This window comes from Peromyscus eremicus, chromosome 14 (assembly GCF_949786415.1).
Source record: "Peromyscus eremicus chromosome 14, PerEre_H2_v1, whole genome shotgun sequence".
Classification (NCBI taxonomy): Eukaryota; Metazoa; Chordata; class Mammalia; order Rodentia; family Cricetidae; genus Peromyscus; species Peromyscus eremicus.
Window position 1 is genome coordinate 3,118,560 of NC_081430.1, and position 25,670 is coordinate 3,144,229.

Consider the following 25,670-nt stretch of genomic DNA (forward strand, 5'->3'; position numbering starts at 1 on the left):
GTTACGAACAAATTACTTTTGACCTACATAAAGACGTAATATGTGAAAAGCACTTGCTCATTGGAGCATGGTTCATACAAGTGATATCTGGTAACAGATAATTAAATCTAAGGGCGCCTCAGCTAACTAAACACCTTGGTATGAAATACAAAGATGGATTATGCAGTAATAGTGATAGTTCAACCATTTACTTCTCCCTTGACTTCTTTTTTCTTCTGATTTGTTTGTGAGTGATTTTTGACTTGTTCTACAGTGGAAAAGATGGAGCTGACACACCATGGTGTGAGGCTCTCCTTTCCATTCTTGCACATCTGGTGGTGGGTCTGAAGCTATTTGATCTCTGTGTGCCTGTCCCTGGGAAGTGGAAGGTGGGGGCTCTTTGTGACCACCTCAGGAGGCAAGAAGGTAGTTCAGTTCAAAACAACTAAGTAGCCAGTGTTGATTCAGACATCAAGAGTTTGATCCCAATTACTTTATTTTAGGAATATCTGAGCACGGCACAATTTGGAGAAATTTTTTTCAATCTTGTGTGCACAATAAAGCCTAAGACATTCTCTTTTTTTTTTTTTTTTTGGTTTTTTGAGACAGGGTTTCTCTGTATAGCTTTGCGCCTTTCCTGGAACTCACTCTGTAGCCCAGGCTGGCCTTGAACTCACAGAGATCTGCCTGCCTCTGCCTCCCGAGTGCTGGGATTAAAGGCGTGTGCCATCACCACACAACAAGACATTCTTTATAAAGTACATGTGACAGCTTCCATAAAGATGAGGTCTGTAGATTAACTACATGTGACACCTTCCATAAAGATAGGTTCTGTAGATTGGCAAGCTGTGGCCACACAGATAGTGCAAAGGTCACTAAGCTATTAACCACATCTGCTCCTACACTAAGCTATTAACCACATCTGCTCCTAGCCTTCTGGGCAGAAAGCAAGTTATGTATCTCTCCCTTTGAAGAGACAGTCCTCTGTGTTTACATTCCTGATTCCCCTAGTGCTTGTCTGTGAGCACAAGAATCCCCATTCCTCCCGCAGGGCACTGTAAAGGACACAAGATAAGATTTGTATAAAACCTAAAGGAATCACTTTAAAATAAACTGTGTTTTACCTTAATTCTTCTCATTGAAAAACATATTTTGGTTTAAAAAGAAAAACAAACACACACAAACACCCACAAGAATTAGATGGTTGGAATTTTAGATTTTGCAAATGATTGCATTTGTCAGTGTTGGATTATTAGCACATGATGATATTTGGGGTTTGATTCCTTTTACAATTTTGAAAATCAGGAGAAAAGATCAATTTGAGGTTTAGTATGGGAGAGAATGTGTAAATGATTCACTTTAAAGCCATAACTGGCCTCCTTAATCACTTTGGAAATTCTTTTTAAATAGAACTTTTAAAGAGAACATGGCTTTTCATGAAATTCAAAAAACAATAAATTTCACTTATTGTTTCTATTGTGAAAGTGATTAGCTTTGTTGTAAAATTAGAGATACATGATTGGTCAATAAACCCCACGTAGAGAAGCATAAAGGACACTGATAACAGGGCTTCACTGTACTTTTTAAATTCTGCGTCTCTGGACAGAACTGTGCCATACAGGTCTCACCAGCTCGCTCATAATCATCCTTTCCCAGTGAGCCAGTCAAATCATAGCATCTAAAGTGTCAAGCATAATTTTGTTTATGCACTGGATATCAGGCAGGTTGAATTGACTCTGCCACTGTCACTATTGTTAGGTACAAGTGAGTATTATATGTTCCTGTCCATAACCTCTGACCTGTGCCATATAGTAACTGTTACATGTAGTAACGCAGTGCACTGTGATGTTTTTGTGACGTTTAGAATCCCTACAGTCTAGTAATTTGGGGCAAGTATTTCAGCTTCTGTTGCTGGCATTGGGCAGTAGCTCTGAGGTGGCTGGGAGAGCTCACGAAGCCTTGGGTATACGTAGCCAGTTTTCTTGCTCCTTCACTCTCAACCTGACTGCACTGACCACTGTACACTGAAATTCTGTAAGTGGACCCCCCTTCCACATACCCATTGTAACCTGAGTGGGCCTTTAAAAGGAAAATGTGTACTATTACCTGCTAGGCGTATCTTAAGTATTGACTGGTACACAACAACTGTAGGAGTTCACAGTATTGCTGTTTGAAAATAACCTCCATTGTCTTCCAGATCATTTGTTTGCTTGTTTTTAATCTAGATTGTAGAGGGAATGAAACAAAAAAAGTGGAGTATCGAGAATGTCTCCTTTGGTTCTGGTGGAGCTCTGCTACAGAAGTTAACAAGAGACCTCTTGAATTGCTCCTTCAAGTGCAGCTATGTTGTGACCAATGGCCTTGGGGTAGGTCCTTCCGCTTCCTTCTTGTGTTAACGAGTGCAGTAGTCAAAGGACAGTGTGCTGCTGGGCTGTCAGGTGTGGATGGGTGCTGCCCAAGAAAGAGGTCAGGTAGTAACAGAAGAGATGTGGGAACCAGTACCTGAATGATTTAAGACAGAGAGTGTAGTCATTCATTGCCATTGATTTAGTATATACCTTTTTATCATGAAGTTGGTTCTGTTTAGGTAAGATTATCAGCTAGCCTGGCTATCATATACTGAAAATAATCAAGTATGTAATAATCACTGTCAATATCTTACTACAAGGGTAGAGTTTGAGCTTCTGATTTTGATACTAGAATCATGTTCAGTAACCACAGTAGAGTTGGGCAGTAATTCCTTTCAAATTTTTTATAGCCTCTTAAAGGCTGAATAGTGTGTGTGGAGTAGGGGTCAGAGAAAGCTAAGAACCCTGAAGAATAGAGCAGGCAAAATGGCTCAGCAGACAAAGGCACGTCCCATGCAAGCCTGGCAACCAGAGTTCAATCCCCAGAACCACCTAAAGGTAAAGGAGAGAACCAGCTCCAAAGCTGGACTTTGACCACCTTCACGCACATGCACACAGTGGTTATAAATAAAAACCCTGAAGGAAGCCTGGGCCCTGTTGTCCACCTTTGGAGAACCGCAGACTGTCTGGTCTTCGCTCCTGCTCTTCCATGCCACTGCCGTCTGTTAGTGTTTTGCCTCCTACCTTTCTGGTTCTAGAATAAATGTAGTACTATCTTCAGATTCTTTAAGTCTTTTGTTGTTACTGTCCTGAGTTAGGGTCTTGCAGTGTGGCGCTGGCTGGATTCGAATTTGTAGAAGACCTCTTGTCTGTGCTTCCTATGTGCTGGGCTTACAGGCTTGTCCCATCATACCCTGCAGGTTCCCCAAGCCTTGGTCCTTTGTGTCAGGCCAGCACCCCAACTCGTGGCTGTGTCCCCAGTCTGTTACTGGGTGAAGGAAGCAGTGAAAGGACAGGCTTGTGGAACAAAAGCATCTTTATCTTAAATACTCTGGTTCTCTATACAGTATGTAAAGACGTGTGTGTTTATAGTTTGTGACATAAGAGCCACATGGTACGTTTCTCCAAATCACCCTGTAAAAGATAACTAAGATTTGGGTTTCTAAGCATGACAATTTTGAAGGAAAACAGGCTAATTAATATTTCTAACAGTCAGTTGTGAAGTAATATAATTCTGCATGCAACACTGTAGACATTTAAAGCTTGTATGTAATACACTTTAAAAAAAACTGGTTCTAGCTATGGATCTAACCAACCTTGTGTGCAGCATTGAGCTGTATACATGTTTTTAGAGACATTTGGTGTATGATGATTTATCATTTTTCTCTTAATTTCGATTTTAGGTTAACGTCTTTAAGGACCCAGTTGCTGATCCCAACAAAAGGTCAAAAAAGGGCCGGTTATCTTTACATAGGACGCCAGCAGGGAACTTCGTTACCCTTGAAGAAGGAAAAGGAGACCTTGAGGAATATGGCCACGTGAGTATCCCGTGACTAGAGTTTTTAATGGGAGTAAACTGGCTTTTCAAATAAGAAAAGAGAGTTTTGTGTTACACTTTCAAATGGCTTTCAAAACAGTTTTGTGACATTTAATTTTTTTTTTCACAGAGTGGCGAACATGATAGATACTGATGGCCTTTAATGGGCTTTTGTATATTTCGTCTTAATCTTACTGTTAGCTCCCTGTGGAGAAGCATAGCAAATAATACTTCTTAAATGTTGCTCTTTGACACTGTAACTATGTGTTAGAGTAAAATATTATAATTTTATAACGGATAGACTACCAAATTCCAAACTGTTTGAAGGGAATTGTTTCTTTAGAACTTAGTAATAATCATTTCAGAAGGTTTTCTTTGGTCTTATTTGATTATCTCATGGAATTCTGAGCTTAAAACAAACAAACAAAAAAAGCAAATTGTCTTAGCATAGAAATAGAGTGGGTTGATTCAGATTACATAACTAACAGATGGTAAAGCCATAACTGAGTTTTCTTATTCTAGTTAACCAAACTGGGAGGAACGTATAGTTTGTATGCTGAAGTAGGCCATGTGATCTGATGGTTTTTAGCACAAGTATACTTAAGTTTGTGTGCTCAAAAGTGAAAAGATACTGATCTCTAAGCCACTAGATGGGAGAGGGATTCAGTTTGAGAGGAAGGCTTCTCTTGAGTGTCTTATGTTCTTCAGAAATAAACCCCCAGCTGGTTCTCTGACAATGCTTTGATGACACTGTGCAAATATGACTGCTTACGAGAATGCTATTTCCTTATGTCTTTCAAGGTTTGGGACTGGAATTAATAAAATAATCTGCCCTTCTATGAAAACTGTGAACTTGTAGATCAGGCTTTTAGAATGAAATCTCTTTAGGTAGTCCACCATCAATTTTTTGAGCAATTTCACCTAACAGTTGGAGCTCCAAGGTTATGCTGAATGGGGTCATCTCGACTGAAGCAAAGCCAGTTGAGACTAATTCAGAGGAAACATGGATCTGAACAGTGCTCGAACACTTGTCCAGTCAGGAGTATGCTGGTGATCTCTGATCATAGAAACATTTTGGTTAAGAGATAAGAACCAACATTCCCTGGTAGTTTACACTGAAATTTATAAAAGAAAATGCTACATCTAGGTGCAATTTAGAGCATATAAGATACCAGTTAATGTTATTTGTACTATAAGAAAAAAAAATGAATTTCAATAGATTTTTCATATAGAAACTAATTCAGTCCTCATCCTCTGTTGATGTTTTTCCATGACTTTGCAGCTACAATCTTTGTGTAACTCAGTCACTATAAATGAGACCAAAAAAAATCAATGCCTGTTTTTCTGTGTTTCTGTCTTGGGTTTGGTTTTTAGATTTTATCATTTTTTTAAGGACAAAACTTAATGGCTAACAAATTTATTAAACTTCTAGATTGACCAGTCTAAGCAGTGTTGAGGCTGTTGGTCAGGCTCTGGAGGGATAATTTAGCAGGGACAGTTGTAGTTCTCTGAAGCAAACATATTTCTTCATTAGAACAAAGGCTGAGGTGTCTAGTGTTTTGTTACTTCTTTTAAGAAAACTGGACTGAGAATTTTTATCGTAGTCTCACTGTTGTAAGTGGACACTCTGAGCAGCTTTGTGTGTTTGACCTCTTAGGTAAATTGGTCAAAGCACAATTCAAAGCTTTGATGGTCTTTTTAATGACAAAATTTACATCCTGCAGGATCTTCTCCATACGGTTTTCAAGAATGGGAAGGTGACAAAAAGCTATTCATTTGATGAAGTCAGAAAAAATGCGCAGCTGAACATCGAGCAGGACGTGGCACCTCACTAGGCCTGGTTGTTTGTGCAGTGTGTGTGTACATACGTGCACTATGTGTGTGCTTGTGTGTATGGAGTAACATGTTCGTTGTACAGATGTGTGGGTTTGTGTTTATGATACATTACAGCCAGATTATTTGTTGGTTTATGGACATACTGCCCTTTTTATTTTCTTTTCCCCGATGTGTAGATGATCTCAAATTAGGAAATACTTATAACCATGTACAAGATGAATGCGAAAGTAAGCTTTTTAGGGCCCTTTGCTAATAGATAGTAACTCGATCTGCTGTTGACCTTTTCACAAATCACAGAATCAAGAAACTTTTATATATAACTACAGATCACATAAAACAGATTTGCATAAAATTACCATGACTGCTTTATGTTTATATTTAACTTGTATTTTTGTACAAACGAGATTGTGTAAGATATATTTAAAGTTTCAGTGATTTAACAGTCTGTTTCCAACTTTTCATGATTTTTATGAGCACAGACTTTCAAGAAAATACTTGAAAATAAATTACATTGCCTTTTGTCCATTAATCAGCAAATAAAACATGGCCTTAACAAAGTTGTTTGTGTTATTGTACATTTGGAAATTATGTCAGGACATATACCCAACAGAATTACTAACCTCACTGCCCTTATAGAGTATGCGTCAGTCATTCTACATTGAAGAGAATTATGGTTCTTACTCGGATGTCTAGGCATTGTACAGTTCTATTCCTTGGTCATTGTATTGTACCAGTGAAATGCCAAATTCGAAAGGCCTGTTCTGCAATTTTGTATGTCAGATATTGCCTGTGGCTCTAATATGCACCTCAAGATTTTAAGAAGATAATGTTTTTAGAGAGAATTTCTGCTTCCACTACAGAATATATACATAAATGTAAACTATTGAAAGTGGAAGTAGTGTATTTTAAAGGAATTACACTTCTGAATTTATTTTTCATATTCTATAGTTGGTATGACTTAAATGAATTGCTGGAGTGGGTAGTGAGTATACTTATTTTAAATGTTTTGATTCTGTTATATTTTCATTAAGCTTTTAAAAAATTAAATTGGATATTAAACTGTATGGACATCATTTATTAATTTTAAATTAAACCCTCAGTAACTAATATGTAAGCAAGTTCTTGATGTTATCCCCAGTGGAAAGCGCAATTCTTAATAGAAGGATCTATCTTCATCGGAGATGTAGCTGAATTTACAATATCCACCATCACGGTGTTGATAGTGTTTTACTGCTAGACCCTGCCTGAGTCGGCCATTGCATCCAACTAGACACTTCGAGGTGACTCCTGACACTGGGTCAGTCCTAAGGTGGGGTGGGCCAGCTGCCTTCAGGCCAGCTTGGTGCTGCTCCTTCATTAATGACATACTCTCTAAGGCTGCCTCCCACTGCAGTGGCAGAGATTGAGTAGTTGCAATTGAGACCAAATAGTCCTCAAAGCCTGGTGGAGTGTTTACTTCATGTTCACTGAACACAAGCAGAAAGCTCGATCTCCTGTGTTCGAAGAAAAGGAGCATGCCTTTGCATTTTAAGAGAGATGTTGGTTTTTCTGGGAAGGAAGGAAGCTGAATTTTATGGAGTTTCTATTGTTCTTTCTCATTTAAGAATCTGATACTAGAAAACTGATTTTGAAAAGTTTTAACAACTTGCCGTTAAGATGAAATTTTAAAAGCTGTAAGTCATCTAAAACAGTTACACGAGAGCATATCACTAATCTGATGAAGTGAGTTCAAGGTTTTTGCAAGTGATCCTAAAACTTAAGGATAACAGAAAGCTTAGTAATCTTTATCCTATAATACATGGCAAAAAAAAAAAAAATTATCTTAAACTGACCTTAAAAAAAAATAAAATGTAATTTCAGTAGTCTCGGCATGGTGTGGTGCATGCCTATAATCCCAGAACCGAAGCAGAGACAAAGGATCAGAAATCAACATCATCCTGGACTACATAACAAATTCCAGGCTAGCCTGGGCTACCTGAGACCTTGAGAAAATTAAAATGTGCCTAAGATTAGTAGTACTAAAAAGACATGTCCTGGGTGGGTATCGTGGTAGGCAGAGGTAATCCCAGTACTTGAGAGGGATCCTCCCCAGTACACAGGATGTCTGAGCTGTGTAGACCTTGTCTCTGCACCCAGAAAGGAGAGGCACAGCATCACAATGCCGCAAGGCCTAGCGAGCACTACACAACACTGCCGTTGGTATCATGCTAAGCAGTGGTTTTCTTCTGTGACTTCAAACAGCTCCACGTGCCAGTTTTATCTTGAAATATTTAGTGAAAACTAGAAGTCAACATTTGTGCACAGGGGTCCAGAAGTAGAATGAGTAATTTCTCTTGGCTCTGGTCCCCTTGGAAGTAATGAATTTTGAATTTCCGTCACTAAGCAGTATTTGGCCATCTCCATTCTGAGTACCAAATGGTTGACATAAATGTCAAATGGAATAGTGCCGTGTGTCCCCTTAGATTGGCTAACCCTTCCTGACTAAAGCAAGTGACATATACAGATTTAGACACTAGATCTGCAGTTGACATTAGTTAGTCCCCTCAATTCATAACTTTAAGTAGGAAGTAGAATTTTGTGTTAAGACTTATTTGTACCCTATATTTAAAGTAAAAACTTTTTATGAGTAGCCCTTTCTTGAAACAAACTGTTAGGAAAAAAAGCTTTTATAGTGAAATCCATCTTGGAAAATTAGAGAAAAATAGCAAGGTATTTGTCGTTGTATTTACCATAACTTAGAATTCACTTAAACTAGTATTTTGTAGTTTTACATTCCTTTTTAACCCATCCAGTGGAGAATAGCAAATTTTCTCCCAAGTTGTATGTTAAGTCAATTCTAATATGTACTCAGCATCAAAGACAACATGTAATAAACATGGAAATAAAGTTTAGTTCTGTTAGTGAAATGTTAAATTTGACTGTGTGTGTCAAATAATGCCATTCCCAAACCTACCTCTTCTATGTATTTCTTCAAAGAATTGGAGGATGAGAGAGGAGGGTTCACTGAGGATTGCTCCGGTTTTCTGCCTTTGGCAGCTCTGGATGGCAGTACCATTATTTATTAAGAGTGCTGGGGGGCGGGGGGGGGGGGGGGGGTTCTAGGTCTATGGGACTTGGGGACATTGAAATGCAAAGAATGAATAGGTATCTGGAGAACACAGGGTTGGAGACAGAAGGGCCCCTCCAGGCATGGGTAAGGTATGTGTGTGTGTGTGTGTGTGTGTGTGTGTGTGTGTGTGTGTGTGTGTTTAGGAGTGGGGGTGGGGTATGTAGGTGTTCACTGGAGGCACAGTGAAGGAAACAGCCCTGGAGAGTGTGGACCAGTGGTTGGCACACACACACCACAGACCAAATCCAGCCCACCATCTGGTTTGTAGATAACTTCATTGAAACATAGCCCTAGCCAGTCATTTGGTTTTCCTGGTCATCGTTGTTTTCCTGCTGGGGTGGCAGGGTTGAGTAATTGAAGCACAAGCTAGAGCTGGCAAAGCTGAAATAGTCCACTGCCTTCCATTTTCCAGAAAAGGCATATCAAGCTAACGAAGAAGGACCCAAGACCAACTGGCATTGAACTCTTGAAGGTTAAGTAGCAGAGCATAAGCAAGCAAAGGATGCTTACTGGCCACATCAGCTAAAGAGAAAGGAAACATGAGAACACATATACAGAAAAGCTTTATCTGGAGAGATGGCTTACTAGGTTAAAAAAAAAAAAAAAGCTTGCTGCACAGGCATTGGGACCCAAGTTCAAATCCCCAGCACCCAGAAAAGGCTGGGCAAGTTGGGCATGTGCCTGTGATCCCAACATTGAGGTGGGGGAAGCAGAGCTTCCGGGCCTGGCTTGCTGGATGGCCAGCTGGGGCAGCTAATCAGGAAGCTCCAGGTACAGTCAGAAACTTTGATGTGTTCCACTCTTAAGCTCCTGAAGTAGTCATTTCATAAGCACGTAGATGAGAAGGAAAACTAGCATTATTTGTCCAAGGTTACCTTTGTATGTAGTTCAGTAGTTTTTAACTTTCAAGTCACAAGCTCAGGATTTAACCTTCTTCTATGAAAGTTCTTATTTGTGAATATGCACAGTTTACATACTCCAAGCTTCCTAGTCCACTGATGCCGCAGGTCATGGCCGTTAGGGATGGAAAACAAGTTCCAGGGAAAGCAAGAATCCAGAAGCAGACAGGTGTGCTTTGGGATCTCAGCACTAGAGGGTGCGGCTGGAGGGTGCTGAGTTCAGGGCATACTAGAAACACCTGGCATCTGTGTGAGCCAGCAACACCAAGCTTGTGATAGTTTTCTGAGTACTGAGCTAGCAAGAAAGAAATGACCAGACCAGAAAGTACAGATGGAAGGTCATGAAACAGAAAAACACTTTTTGTCTGGGAATGTTCACCAAAATGGGGACTGTGAACTCAGTTGTGTGGGCCGGGGTGGGCATGATGGACAGAGATGCTACTACAGTGCTGCCTCCCCAAGTCCGCCCTTCAGGACAGGTGAGCTAACCCCTGGGAAGTCCCCATGTTTACCCTTCAGGGTGAAGGTGATCTAGCAGAACCCCCAGTCCCTGGAGCACTCAGAGAAAAGCTGCTTATACTCAGAAGATAATTTTAAAAAACAAACAAAAACCCTCAAGTCGCCATTGCAGTCCAAATCACAGTCCTGCGTGTATGAGATCAGACTGAGAACACGGGTTGAACTAAACGGCAGAAGCCCTCACAGGATGGTAGGAATAAAAGCATAACCTCAGTGAGCTGTCACAGTAATGATCTAAGAAATGAACAGCTCAGAATAGTTGCACAATACCGTGAACTAACACGGGGACCGCAGACACTAGTTAGGAGACAGATTAGTACGTTCTTTTAAACAGTTTTTTGAAAATCACTTTGAAACATGCCATGGAGTGAATTTTAAATGATACAATATTTGAAAGGAGGATTGATAGAATGAGCACTTAAAAATGCAAAAGCTGTATGCAGAGGGACCAGTGGCTTGGAAGGTGGGTCCCAAGGAATTGTTCAGCACAGAAAGTAGTGCAAGTTAAACAAATAAAAACTGAAAAAGGCCCAGCATTGGTCTTAGGAGTGTTGTAGAAGCAGAGAAAACAGGGTAGAAGATACAGTTTAAGAAATTAGACTTCAGCAGAAAATAGTATACAGTACTGACAACATACGCACATATACGTAACACACCATGACACACAAAACAGGCCAAAGCAACAGAATAAATACATGCAGCTACCTGATTCTTGACAAGTGCCAATACAGTGAAGAAAATAGTACTGGGAAATGGGGTGCACATGTGTAGAAAAATAAAACGAGCCATATTACCCATTCTGTATCAAAATAAACACCAGAAGAAGTGGGCACAGGCATTAAGTAGGACTCCAGAGCAATAGCAAGGATTGCATGGAGCCTGCAGAGTGGAGCTCTTAGCTGTCCATCTGACTAGGAGATTAGTGTCCAGAATATACAAAGAACTCAAAAAATAAGACAACTCCCAGAAGAGTAAGAATTAAACAGACTTCTCAAAAGAGTAGAAATCGCTAATAAATGCATGGGGAAAAGAATATTCTCAGCCATCAGGCAAATACAAATTGAAACCAGTGAGACTCCATCTCATCCCACTCAGAATGGTTATTATCAAGGATATAGTGACAGGTGCTGGCCTAGAGGGGGAAGGGGGAGCCCTTGTACACTGGGAGTGTAAGTGCAGCCACTATGGAAGGCAGTATGGAGGTTTTTTAAATAGAAATAGCCACTCCTGGGTATATACTTAAGTCACCATCATTATTAAAAAGTCTGTGCACACTTAAGTTTATTGCTGCACTGTTTGCAGTAGCCCAGTTACGGGACCATCTTAGGTGTCCTTTAACAGCAAGTGTGGTCTGTATCCACAGTAGCTTTTGATTCAGCCGTCAAGAACAACAAACAGCCTTTTCAGGAAAATGGGTACAGCTGAAGACCATCGTGTGAAGTACGACAGTCAGGCTTGGACGACAGTGAAAGTTCTTAATCATCTACAGAACCTGTTTCTAAGGTGTGAGTGCAGAAGAGGGGCTGCTTAGGACAAGGAATGGGAGGGTAACAGGACAAGCAGGAGGTGGATAACAATGGTTGAATAGGATGAAAGTTCATGTATACATCTGGAAAATGTCTTAATGAAGGCTGAAATATATATAAAAAAATTGGGCCAGCTTGGGATACATAGTGAATCCCTGTCTTGAAAGCCTTTATTTTGTACAACTAATACATGCTTATTTTTCATATGACCTTGGGATTCACCTGACCTGGGGAAAGCAACCATCTAACGATCAAATCTCAATGAATCCTTCGCAAAATCGGCCACATCCAGACAGGAGAGTGAAACGGCAAGCCTGGAATAACAGGGCGTCTTGGGAGGGCACAGGGTGTGTACAGATTTGAGCAAAGCCATATTAACAGTCATGAAAATGTGTAAACCCATTATTTCATACACTTGCTAATAAAAATATGAGGGAAAGCCAGAACAAAACATGATGTTCTAAGGAAAAAGATAAGCCCTGCCTCAACAGCACCAATGGATGCCAGTGTCTGAAAGGAAAGTCATCCCCAAGACAACCTTGTTGCCACTGAAACAGTTTCAAGAGTACGGATAAACTGAGTTCTGTTACAACACTGGAAACTGAAATTCTGCGTGCCACCGGTTCAGAACATCTAAGGGATAAGAAGAAAGCAGTGAGCGGGGTAGAGACAGCTCGGCTGACGCTGACTGTGAAACAGTGGTGACTAGGAATGTGCCCGGGATTTAAAGTAAGCAGGACTTACACCAGGAAAGCATAAATCAGGAGCAAAGTAAGTGGAATTGGACTCTGAAGTGCTCTGGCTATCAGGAGAGTGGCTAAAGCTATTGATCAATTTTAGACCACGGTAAACATGTACATATTGAACGAATCGACGTGGAGGTAAGTAGATTGCTTCCAGACTCACAAGAAAAGGTCAAATGTGTATATGGTTTTTGAAATGAGAAAAGCAAGTGGAACGATTAGCAAAATAAGCAAGATTAACTGTGAGCTGTATGCACACTGTGGGAACCATCTGTATCCTAAACACGTGAATCCAAAAGACAGAAGCAGTCTATTTGCCACTTACAAAATCACATCTGAAACAAGGTTGGAAGTACTTTTAAAGGAACAATTGACTGGAAGTCGTAGCTGTACTTTTTCTTGTAATCACATGACTTGTGTGTTCAGGATTTCTGACATCACTCGTCCCCAGAACAGTGTGCGAGCAAGGTGTGGCACCAAAAAGGAACAGAGCATTCCAACACCAGGCTGTGGCGTACTTACCAAGCCTTGGGGAAAACAAAGCTTCAGACAGTGCTCTTCTCAGATGAGCCATGTTTGGAAATGTCAGGTTAGTCAGTGCAGGAAAGATGCATTCTCAGAAACTGCCTGCTCTTGGTCGTTTTCCTGATTCTCAGGCTTCGGATATCTGTTTCTCACATCCATTTCTGAATTTGTCTGGAGTCTTGGTGAATTACCCTTTCATTGATAGGTGGAGGATAGGAAGGTTACCTGTGAGTTTTTCTAAATCACACACATTTACTCCTAAAATCTGATAAATGCCAGCATAAGACAGTGGGAAGGGCTTATATACCCCACCCTCCAGAGATAATGTAAGCCCCTGTCATCTCTGGTTGAGAACCACTGTTGTGTATAAACCACTTCCCGAGCACTGGTGCAGGACTTCACACATGACCGCTGTCTACCCTGTGTTAGTAGTGTTCTCTCTCCTGGTTAGGGAGCAAGGCTCAGCACAAGACGGCCAAGAATGGTCCTCTGGGGCTCATAAAACTTGTCATCACCCTAGCCTGCCTGAGGATGGAAAGATCACCCGTTTTTCCTACAGGAAGCAAAAGGGGGATAACTTAGCTGACAAAGACATCTCATATCATGTCCAGACTGCAAATCTGTCCAAACACACCCTTCTGCCTTTTGCACACAATAGTTCTAAAGAGGTTGTATTATAAAATTTACATGCATAAGAAATTCTGGATTTTTCTGAGTTACTTTTATTCTCTATAATATATAAAAGAATTGCTTTTATTACCAAGCAGGGAAACAGTGTCACACAATTGTGGGTGCTGGTTGTGTCAGGCTGTGGTGTGCATGGCACTTCTTGGAATGAGGGGTCTCTAATTACTGGTGGTGGGTGAGTAGAGCTTTCTGTTACCTGGGGCGACTAGACCATGGTCCAGGGAGGGGGCAACGAGCTAAACAGCTGCTGAATTTGGTATTTTGTTTGTATGAGAATGCAGGGGGGGAGGGGAAGAGAGCATGGAGGCTGATACCTCATTCTATGTATGAGAATGCGGGGGGGGGGGGGGTCAGGGAGGGGGAGGAGTATAGGCTGATACCTCATTCTATGTATGAGAATGCGGGGGTGGGGGGGGAGTATAGGCTGATACCTCATTCTATGTATGAGAATGTGGGGGGGGGGAGTATAGGCTGATACCTCATTCTATGTATGAGAATGTGGGGGGGGGAGTATAGGCTGATACCTCATTCTATGTATGAGAATGTGGGGGGGAGTATAGGCTGATACCTCATTCTATGTATGAGAATGTGGGGGGGGGAGTATAGGCTGATACCTCATTCTATGTATGAGAATGTGGGGGGGAGTATAGGCTGATACCTCATTCTATGTATGAGAATGTGGGGGGGGGGAGTATAGGCTGATACCTCATTCTATGTATGAGAATGTGTGGGGGGGGGGAGTATAGGCTGATACCTCATTCTATGTATGAGAATGCAGGGGGGGGGGAGTATAGGCTGATACCTCATTCTATGTATGAGAATGTGTGGGGGGGGGAGTATAGGCTGATACCTCATTCTATGTATGAGAATGTGGGGGGGAGTATAGGCTGATACCTCATTCTATGTATGAGAATGTGGGGGGGGGGAGTATAGGCTGATACCTCATTCCTCTCAGGTAGTTTTGAAACTAAGAACAAAAAAACGACACATAATTGGGGAAACTTGTATATACACATAATGGACACTGTGAATGGTTGAAGTTTAAGTCAGGGCCATTAAGCCAAGTGACACTAACTTGCTAAGTGAGACTCAACTCATTGGTTGGAACCCTTGCCTGGCTCTGCCCACTATAGAGCATGTGCTAGGGTCTGAGTGAGGCTTGCTCCAGAGCACACTCAGCCACCATGTACTGAAGAGAGGAAGGCTCTTCATCCAGAACTCTGCCCCCTCAGCACCCGTGCCCCACCTGGCCCTGTCAAGCCCTGATTCATTTTCTACTTACTTCTGCTCAGTACACCCCAAGTCTTCATTTCATCAAGCCAAAAACTGGTGCTTTTTAAGACAAAAAAAAATTATCAGTAGCAACTGGTTAGCCATTCAGAGTCATCTGCATCTTGTGGGGAATTTCAGACTAACATTTCCTCCTTTTGTTCCTAGAAGAGTCTGTGCAGGGAGAGTTGTTTACCCCTCGCTGCTTTTCGTGGTCCTGTCTGTATTCACCAACCATGTCAAAACGGTCTTTCCTCCTCGCTGTGTCTGTCAACGTGGCAGCTCACTCCAGATGTGGTTTCCTTGTCACTTCCTCCAGAAGGTCCCTTCCAGGAAACATCTTTGTGAACCCATAGACACGTATCACTTGGCTTCTGCCATAGTATGCAATGCCTGGCCACTGTGTCCAGTGTCTGCATATTATTACACTGGCACAAGTGTGCAAATGGGTGTGTCTATTGCTCTTCTGCTAAGTCACATGCAGCTTGCAGGAAACAGGCAATTACATTTCTTGTTTGTCAGGATCCGTGTTTCCTTTTTCTGGAGCCTCAGCTGACCCACTCCCTGGAGACAGACGAGCCAAAGCATTTCCAGCTATTTTTAGTTTCTTTGATTGCTAACTTGGACTGTTCTGGGAGGAGGCAATAGGATGGCTTGATTGGTCTCGCTAAAACCACATCTCAGACAGTTAACGGCCGCAGCTTTGGAGCAAGGGAAGAAAACTCATCTATAGGATGAATTGGTCAAATGGGCAAAGAGCACACCCTAGACTAGACCGACCCTCGGCCCTCTGAGCTTGTAGGAAGAAGGCAGCAAAGGACCTCAAAGGTTCGCTTAGCCGGTCCGCCTCTGACTCCAGAGCAAAGCCATCTGCTGAGGAGAGTCAGCCACGCTCCCCCTCCCTCAGGAGCTTTCTGGTGTTTGAGCACTGCAGGAAACTGAGGACTCAGACCGTGAGCTTGGGGAAGCTGCCGTCCTTACTCCCTGATAACGCTGGTGGCCTCGCTGTACCCTTTGAGGCATGTAACCATTGCTCGGCCATCAGTTCAGCCTCACATCCGACCCAGTTTCACTTCTGAGGAGTGTTTTCCATGGATCGATCTAAGGATATGTAGAAGAGATAGATGGAACCTGCCTGGAGAGGATGGAGATGTTATGCTTGAGAGTGTCTAAGGGCTGATAATTAGCTTCTTTGAAGAACTGCCTTTCAGTTCCGCTTGTATGAGTTCACACATTTGCTTGAAGTCATGCGAGCCAGAAAGAACAAATGGCTTTTGTCTCCATGTAAGAAAACTAAAAGAATTAGAACAATATGACGAAGGTAGACATCAAAATTTTCCCAGTGGCTCCTGAACAGTCGATTTTGGTGTGGTGTGGTGTGGAGTTGTGCTCTTGTGCTTTACTTCCTTGACTTTTCACAGATCTGAAGACCTTTTTAAAAGTCTTTGACATTTACATCACTCATCTGTCTATTAGCACATTTCTTCAGTAAGGTTGGCGAGAACTATTTCAAGGTTTTTGTTGTTTTGTTTTGTGTTTTTTTTTTTCTTCCAGAGACAGGGTTTCTCCGTGTAGCCCTGGCTGTCACTCCGTAGACCAGGCTAGCCTCGAACTCAGAGATCGGCCTGCTTCTGCCCCCACCAAGCACAGCTGCACCAGGCAAGGTTTCTGGTTTTCAGTACTAACTGATTCCTGCAGTAAAATAACCTTATTCTAAATGAAACCTCAATTTCATTGTCATACCAAAGACTGTAATTTTAACATCAAATATCTAATTTGTGCACAAATTTCCCTTATTTTCTGTGGTGGTTGGAATGAGATGTCCCCAAATGTTTGGCATTTGAATATTTGGTCCCCAGTTGGTGGCTCTTTGGGGAGGATTTAGGCAGTGTGGCCTTGTTGGAGGATGTATGCCACAGGGTAGGTTTTGAAGTTTCCAAAGACATGTGCCTGATCCATGCCTCCCACTTGTGGATCAGGATGTGACTCTCAGCTGTCCCTGCCTCCATGCCTTTGCTCTGCCATCATGGACTTTAACCCCCTGGAACTGTAAACCCAGTTAAATGCTTTCCTTTCTAAATTGCCTTGGTCATGGTGTTTATTATAGCAATAGGAAAGTAACTGAACTTATTTTTTTTCTTTTTCTTTTCTTGAGGGGAGGAGAAAGACTCCTTAGAATCAGCATTCAAATGAGATCATAAATTGCAATGGGCTTTCATGTTGTAGAATATTAGTTGAAGTGTTACATTTATGCTGTGGAACATTTGTTTAATGATGCAAAGATGTGTTGCATTCTTTTATATTTCATTTGTTTAACTCTGTAAAGCTATGTTACTTTGCCTATCTAAAACACCTGATTGGTCTAATAAAGAGCTGAATGGCCAATAGCTAGGCAGGAGAAAGGATAGGTGGGGCTGGCAGGCAGAGAGAATAAATAGAAGGAGAAATCTGGGAAGAGAGATTGGGGAGAGAGAAAAAGGAGAAGGAGAGGAGGATGTCAGGGGTCAGCAACTCAGCCAGACAACCAGCAACAGAGTAAGTAAAGAAAAGAGATACAGAATAGAGAAAGGTAAAAGCCCAGAGGCAAAGGTAGACAGGATAATTTAAGTTAAAAAAAGCTGCCTAGAAAAAAAAAAAAAAAAGCTAAGGCTGGGCATTCATAAGTAAGAATAACACTCCGTGTATTTATTTGGGAGCTGAGTGGTGGGCCCCCAAAGAGCCAAAAAAGCAAAGAGTAAAGAGAGTAAAAGAAAAAAAAAACTACACTTACATGCTGTGGGATGGTCTGTATGTCAAATGTGTTGCTCTGATTGGTCAATAAATAAAACACTGATTGGTCAGTAGCCAGGCAGGAAGTATAGGTGGGACTAACAGAGAGGAGAATTGAGAGAACAGGAAGGTGGAGGGAGACACTGCCAGCCATCGCCATGACAAGCAGCATGTGAAGATGCCGGTAAGCCATGAGCCACGTGGCAAGGTAGGGATTTATAGAAATGGATTAATTTAAGATGTAAGAATTAGATAGCTAGAAGCCTGAGCCATTAAGCAAAACAGTTTAAACAATATAAGTCTCTGTGTTTACTTGGTTGGGTCTGAGCGGCTGTGGGACTAGCGGGTGACAGAGATTTGTCTTGACTGTGGGCCAGGCAGGAAAACTCTAGCTACACTTACATGTCTCTTAAGCCTGTTTTAGGCCATGGGGTCCCTGGACCCCTCTCTTTTGTTCCTCTGCTACCACATTCACTCTGGTGAATGAATTTTCTCCCTTATCTTGGAAACATTCTCACAATATTGAGCATGTTAATTGCCTCATCATGGTTATTTAAATGACATGGCTTTATATGTTCTCTATAAAGGACGGTAACTCAAGAAGCTTGATTGAAAATCAGTGTTTAGGCAGTCCTTCAACATGCCGGTAGATCACACGTCTCTCACCTGTCTCTGGAACTGCAACTGCTGCTCTCTAGGGAGAGATACTAGGCTCATGGCACCAACTCAACCTGACTCCAAGACCTGTCTGAGGACCAGATATCTCACTCACACCTTCCATCAGCTCCCCTCTACAGTTCCACTTCTTCAGACTGAGACTTGAACATCAGTCTGGCCACTCCTCTGCAGGTTGGAATCCTAGACTTCCACTGCCAACTCTACCAGCTCTTACCAAATGCCAAATCCTGAGTACCTCTCCAGACTCCTGGGGCTCTGAGAATCTTCTGACTTTACAGAAAGTCTGCTACTGTCTTGGAACATTTCCAAATTTCTTTATAAAGCCAATATTTCCCTGATACCAAAACCAGACAAAGACCCAACCAAAAAAATGGAAATTATAGGCCAGTATCTCTTATAAACGTAAGTACAAATATTCTCAAAAGATATTTGCAAATCAAATCCCAAAATGCATCAAAAAGCTTATTCATCATCATCAAATCAGCTTCACACTAGAGATGCACTGATGCTCAGTGTTAATATAGAATATTTGCTCTGTCCATGACCTTAGGTTATAGTGAAAGACCCCCAGCCTCCCCGCCTAACATAGCTTAGCTCAGCTGTTTTTGAAGAAAGCCTGAGAGGCACTGAGGAGTTCAGTTAACGGGCATGGAATAAACAGAACATTTGTGGTTAGCCACCTGGCCCCAGAGCGAGGAACTAAAAGGTCAGAAGAACACCCTGTACCCTAGACAGGAGCTAGGCGTGGTGAGCTCGGGGAGAAACCACGAGCTGACCTGGGTTTGAACCTGGCCTCATTTGAATCATCCAATCAGAACCTGGCCTCATTTGCATCATCCAATCAAAACCCTGTAACCAGGCTTCTTGCTTCTGTACCCAAGCTTCGGCTGCCCCGACCCTATAAAAACCCTCTGCTCCAGCCCGTGGGCGCGCCAGTCCCTTGAGCTTCTTGAGAGACTGTGTCGCCCCGGGTACCCGTGTTCCTGAATAAAGCCTCTTGCTGTTTGCATCTGATTCGTGGTTTCGGTGTGTTCCTTGGGCGAGGGTCTCTCCTGAGGGAAGACTGCCTTTAGGGGGTCTTTCATTTGGGGGCTCGTCCAGGATTTGAGACCCCCTGCCTCGGGACCACCGACCCACTGTCAGGAGGTAAGTTGGCCGGCCACTATTTGTCTTGTCTCAGTCTGTCTATTTGTCTTCCGTTTTCGTCGGGCGCCCTAGGTCAGGTCTGAGTCGGTGGGGGCTGAAGGAGCTGACGGGCTCGGACTTCGCCCACCGCGACCCTGGAAGACGTTCCACGGGTCACTGAAGTCCCCTCTGGGGCACAGTTTTTCGGGGCCACTCCCGTATCAGAGGGATACGTGGTGCTGGTAGGGGACGGAGATCGAGGTTCCTCCGCTTCCCCGTCTGAGTTTCTGCTTTCGGTTTTACGCCGAAGCCGCGCAGCGCGAATTTCTGTCATCTGTCTTGTCTTTTTGTTTATCGTTACTTGTCTAACACTTCTTTATCCAGAGACCACCATGGGACAGACCATCACCACCCCACTGAGCCTAACCACGGACCACTGGTCCGATGTTAAGGCTCGAGGAAACAATGAAGGTGTCATTGTCAAAAAGAAAAAATGGATCACCCTCTGCGAGGCCGAATGGGTCATGATGAATGTTGGCTGGCCGCGAGAAGGATCCTTTAACCTCTCTCTTATTTTACAGGTGGAGGGCAAGGTTTTTGCCCCTAATCCTTATGGACACCCCGACCAGGTCCCATACATCGCCATCTGGAGATCTCTGGTCGAAAATCCATTTCCATGGGTCAAGCCTTTCCTTCCACAGCCCCCTCCAGTCTCTGGGCCCTCTGCACCCCTCAACCCGGACTCTTCCCTTTACCCTGTGCTCCCTCACAAGGAGACTCCCAAGCCCCCTGTCCTCCCCCCGGACCCTAACTCCCCTCTCATAGATCTCTTGGTGGAGGAGCCCCCTCCTTATCAGGCTGGACCCGCTCGGCGACCCGGCGGAGCGGCGGCGGCTCCCACCGCTGCGGAAGCGGCTCCCGCCGCCGCGGAGGAGGCGGCGGCGGCGGCCACATTAGCGGCCGCGATCCGGCCGTTGGCAGATGCTAAGGTTTCCTCAACCAGCAGGACCTCAGATGAAGACAAGGAAGATGAGGTGTCGTCCCCCATTGCCGGCCGCCTCTGCGGCCGCCGGGAGGGACCCCCTACTGAGTCCCAAGCTTTCCCACTCAGAGGAGGGCCGAACCAACAACTCCAATATTGGCCTTTCTCTGCTTCAGACCTTTACAACTGGAAACAACATAACCCCCCTTTTTCCAGGGATCCTGTGGCATTAACTAACTTGATTGAATCCATCCTGGTGACTCACAGGCCGACTTGGGACGATTGTCAGCAGCTCCTGCAGACCCTCTTAACAGTAGAGGAAAAGCAGAGAGTTTTCCTGGAGGCCCGGAAGCAGGTTCCGGGCGATGACGGGAGGCCATCCCACCTCCCGAATGTCATCGATGCGGCTTTTCCCTTGACTCACCCTAACTGGGATTTCAATACGCCTGAAGGTAGGGAGCATCTACGTCTCTATCGCCAGTTGCTCTTAGCGGGTCTCCGAGCGGCCGCTAGAAGGCCTACCAATTTGGCTCAGGTAAGGAATGTGATACAGGGAAAGGAAGAGACACCCGCTGCATTTCTAGAAAGATTGAAGGAAGCTTATAGGATGTATACTCCGTATGATCCGGAAGATCCAGGTCAGGCTCCAGGTATTATCCTATCATTTATCTATCAGTCTAGTTCAGACATCAGAGCCAAATTGCAGCGGTTGGAGGGTTTACAGGCGTTAGGGTTGCCAGACCTAGTGAAGGAAGCAGAGAAAATATTCAATAAGAGAGAAACTCCTGAAGAGCGTGAGGAAAAGAGATGGCAGAAACAAGAGGAAAGGGATAGGAAACAGCATAGGGAGATAAAGAAAGTTCTGGCCGCCGTTGTATCTCAGGGACAGCGGAGAGAGGGAGACAGGTCGGGAGAATGAAGGAGGCCACCCCTAGATAAAGATCAATGTGCTTACTGCAAGGAGAAGGGACACTGGGCCCGAGAATGCCCCAAGAAGCCACAAGGACCCCGCCGGCCCAAGCCCAAGACCGTGGACCTCCTTAATCTGAAGGACTAGGGGGGGTCGAGGCCAGGAGCCCCCCCCTGAGCCTAGGATAACCCTCAAGATCGGGGGGCAGCCCGTGACCTTCCTGGTTGATACTGGTGCCGAACATTCAGTCCTAACTCATGCCGGAGTGCCTCTTAGCCGGCATTCTGCACTGGTGCAGGGGGCAACTGGAAACAAGAGATATTATTGGACTATCGAGAGAAAAGTCCAACTGGCTTCAGGGCAAGTAACTCACTCCTTTCTGCACATACCTGAATGCCCCCATCCGCTGTTAGGACGGGACCTACTAACCAAATTAAAAGCGCAAATCTATTTTGATGAGAAGGGACCGAGGGTCACCGGTCCTAAAGGAGACCCTCTACAAATCCTTGCCCTCAATTTAGAGGAAGAATACCGTTTATTCGAGTCAGAACCCCCGGAGGAGTCACCTACGGAGCTACAGGACTGGTTGAGAGAGTTTCCTCGAGCCTGGGCAGAGACTGGGGGCCTGGGGTTGGCACGCGATCAGCCACCGCTGATGATCTCATTAAAGGCCTCCGCGACTCCCGTTTCAATCAGACAGTACCCAATGTCACGGGAAGCTCATGAGGGAATCAAACCCCATATCCGGAGGCTCCTGGACCAAGGGGTGCTGAAGCCCTGTCAGTCCCCATGGAACACCCCTCTCTTGCCTGTTAGGAAACCGGGGACAGGGGACTACAGGCCAGTCCAGGATTTGAGAGAGGTCAATAAGCGGGTGGAGGACATACACCCCACGGTGCCTAACCCCTATAACCTTCTGAGCACCCTCCCACTGACCCACGTCTGGTACACAGTACTAGACCTGAAAGATGCCTTCTTTTGTTTGAGATTACACCCTCAAAGTCAACTACTGTTTGCCTTTGAATGGAGGGACCCAGAACAAGGGCTCTCGGGACAACTAACCTGGACCCGGCTCCCTCAGGGCTTCAAAAACAGCCCAACCCTCTTTGATGAGGCCTTACATGCAGATCTGGCCGGGTTCCGAGTCGAGCATCCAACCTTGACCTTGCTCCAGTACGTAGACGACCTACTCCTGGCAGCCAGGAGTCGGGCCGAGTGCCTGGAGGGCACTCGGGCCTTACTGGCCAGACTTGGACAGAAGGGGTATAGATCCTCGGCCAAGAAGGCTCAAATTTGCCAAGACAAGGTTACTTACCTGGGCTACACCCTGAATGGGGGACAGAGATGGCTGACGGAGGCAAGGAAAGAAACCATACTCTCTATTCCCCCTCCTCGCAGCCCCTGTCAGGTTCGGGAATTCCTGGGTACGGCTGGATACTGCCGCTTATGGATCCCCGGGTTCGCCGAGTTGGCCGCCCCTCTATATCCCCTCACTAAACCAGGGGTAATGTTCCAATGGGAAGAGGAGCAGCAGAAAGCATTCCAACTGATCAAGAAGGCCTTACTTGAAGCCCCGGCTCTGGGTCTGCCAGATATCACCAAGCCCTTTGAACTGTTTGTAGACGAGAACTCGGGTTTTGCTAAAGGGGTGCTGGTGCAAAGACTGGGACCTTGGAGGAGACCTGTGGCATACTTGTCCAAGAAACTGGACCCGGTGGCCACAGGATGGCCCCCCTGCCTCCGCATGGTGGCAGCCATTGCAGTTCTACTCAAGGATGCCGGGAAACTGACCCTAGGTCAGCCTCTGACTGTACTGGCCTCCCATGCCGTGGAGGCCCTGGTCCGACAACCACCAGACAGATGGCTTTCCAACGCCAGAATGACTTATTACCAGGCCTTACTCCTGGACTCAGACCGGGTCACGTTCGGACCCGTAGTCTCCCTTAATCCTGCCACCTTGCTGCCACTGCCTAGCCCCTCTATGGAGCATGATTGCCTCCAGATCTTAGCCGAAGTACATGGCACCCGCCCTGACCTGACAGATCAGCCGCTTAAGGACCCCGACGTTGTGGTACACAGATGGGAGCAGTTTTCTGGAAGAGGGGGAACGCAGAGCCGGGGCAGCTGTTACCACCGAATCAGAAGTGATATGGGCATCGTCGCTCTCGCCTGGGACATCAGCCCAACGTGCAGAACTGATTGCGCTTACGCAAGCCCTCCGGATGGCAGAAGGTAAGAAGCTCACAGTTTATACTGACAGCAGATACGCCTTCGCCACTGCACATGTCCACGGGGAAATCTACAGACGGAGGGGTCTGCTGACATCTGCGGGTAAGGAGATCAAGAACAAAAAAGAAATCCTGGACCTCCTGAAGGCCCTGTTTCTCCCGCTCCAACTCAGTATTGTCCACTGCCCGGGGCACCAAAAAGACAACTCCAAGGTAGCCAAGGGAAACCGGCTGGCGGATTTGACCGCCCGGACAGTGGCATCCCAGCCAACAGGGAGCAGCCAGTTAATGGCTATACAGGACACTCCGGAGCCTCCTCCGCCCGGGAGAGAGCCCATGCCATACAGCCCCGAAGACCATGAGCTAGCAAAGAAAATGGGGGCGGACTGGGACCCACAGAGGCAAGCCTACATGCTGGGGGACCGAATGGTTATGCCTACTTCCCACACCCAGTATATGTTACAATTCCTCCATGCCTTAACTCATCTGAGTGAGACAAAAATAAAGACCTTACTAGACAGAAAACACCGGAACAATTCTGCTAAACCAGAACGGGTGACTTCTACCTGCCCCGCGTGTGCCCAGGTCAATGCAGGTAAAACGCACCTGGCCAAAGGAGCCCGGCTGAGGGGCCACCGTCCTGGTGTGCACTGGGAAATAGACTTTACAGAAGTAAAACCCGGACTCTATGGGTACCGGTACCTCCTGGTCTTCGTGGACACTTTTTCAGGATGGATTGAGGCATTTCCAACCAAGAATGAAACGGCTAACGTGGTAACAAAGAAATTGTTGGAAGAGATCTTCCCCAGGTATGGGATGCCTCATATATTGGGGTCGGACAACGGGCCTGCTTTCGTCTCTCTGGTAAGTCAGAAAGTGGCCAAATTATTGGGGGTTAATTGGAAACTCCATTGCGTATACCGCCCCCAGAGTTCAGGACAGGTAGAGCGAGCTAATAGGACAATTAAGGAGACTTTAACCAAATTAACGCTTGCAACTGGCACTAGAGATTGGGTACTCCTACTTCCCTTGGCTCTTTACCGAGCCCGGAATACTCCTGGGCCACACGGCCTAACCCCTTTTGAAATTCTATATGGGGCCCCACCTCCAGTCGTGAAATTTCTCCATCCTGATATCTCATCTTTTGCCACCAGCCCCACTTTAGAGGCACATCTACAGGCCCTCCAGCTGGTGCAGAAGGAGATCTGGAAACCCTTGGCTAAAGCCTACCGAGAGCAGCTGGACAAGCCGGTGGTCCCCCACCCTTTCCAGATTGGGGACTCCGTTTGGGTCCGGCGCCACCAGACTAAGAATCTAGAGTCACGGTGGAAGGGGCCCTACACTGTCTTGCTGACCACCCCCACTGCACTCAAGGTAGACGGGATTGCTGCATGGATCCACGCCTCGCATGTGAAGGCTGCCGGGGAGACCGACCCAGCAGGATCCAGAGAATCAACATGGACAGTGTACCGCACACAGAACCCCCTAAAAATAAGGTTGGCCCGCGGCTCCTCTTCCTCCCCCTCTTCTTGCTCTCTGTCTACCCCCAGGGGACTAGGGCGGCAGAGAGCCCGCACCTAGTCAAGAAACTCACTTGGCAGGTCATCTCACAAACTGGGGAAACGGTCTGGCAGACGACCGCCCTTCATACCCCCTTTACATGGTGGCCCCCCCTAACCCCTGACTTCTGCCAGTTGGCATTGAATTCGGGGCTCTGGGGGGTTGAGGGCATTAAGCTTGATGCCTTAAACTCCTCCACCCACCCGGGGGGGTGCATTGGCCGGATCCGGGATGCCGTCACCCTCAAGCAAGATGTAGATTTGCCCAGTAGGACTTTTATGTCTGTCCGGGGGATGGGAGGGGCTGGGCCCTCGCCAAGAAATGCGGGGGGGAAGGAGATTTCTTCTGCGCCCAATGGGGCTGCGAGACCACTGGCGCAGCATATTGGAGTCCTAGCTCCAGCTGGGACCTGATCCAGACCAATAGAGGTTTCAGGAAGGC

General features: G+C 45.2%; 2 protein-coding genes across 2 annotated transcripts in view; both read left to right on the forward strand.

Moving 5' to 3' along the window:
• Nampt (nicotinamide phosphoribosyltransferase) overlaps positions 1-7,608 on the forward strand; it is a 34,982-nt gene extending 27,374 nt beyond the window's left edge. Inside the window, exons 9-11 of the mRNA XM_059279055.1 lie at positions 2,205-2,345; positions 3,731-3,865; positions 5,589-7,608. Of these exons, the coding sequence (XP_059135038.1) occupies positions 2,205-2,345; positions 3,731-3,865; positions 5,589-5,699 (387 nt within the window). The 3' untranslated portion in view covers positions 5,700-7,608. The remainder of the gene's footprint in view (positions 1-2,204; positions 2,346-3,730; positions 3,866-5,588) is intronic.
• A 12,333-nt stretch (positions 7,609-19,941) lies between these two features.
• On the forward strand, positions 19,942-25,374 carry LOC131924552 (uncharacterized). Its single transcript, XM_059279852.1, is given in 4 exon segments — positions 19,942-20,522; positions 20,661-21,551; positions 21,583-23,502; positions 23,504-25,374. Coding segments are annotated over 4 exon segments (5,139 nt in total). The 3' UTR covers positions 25,251-25,374.
• The last annotated feature ends 296 nt before the right edge of the window (positions 25,375-25,670 follow it).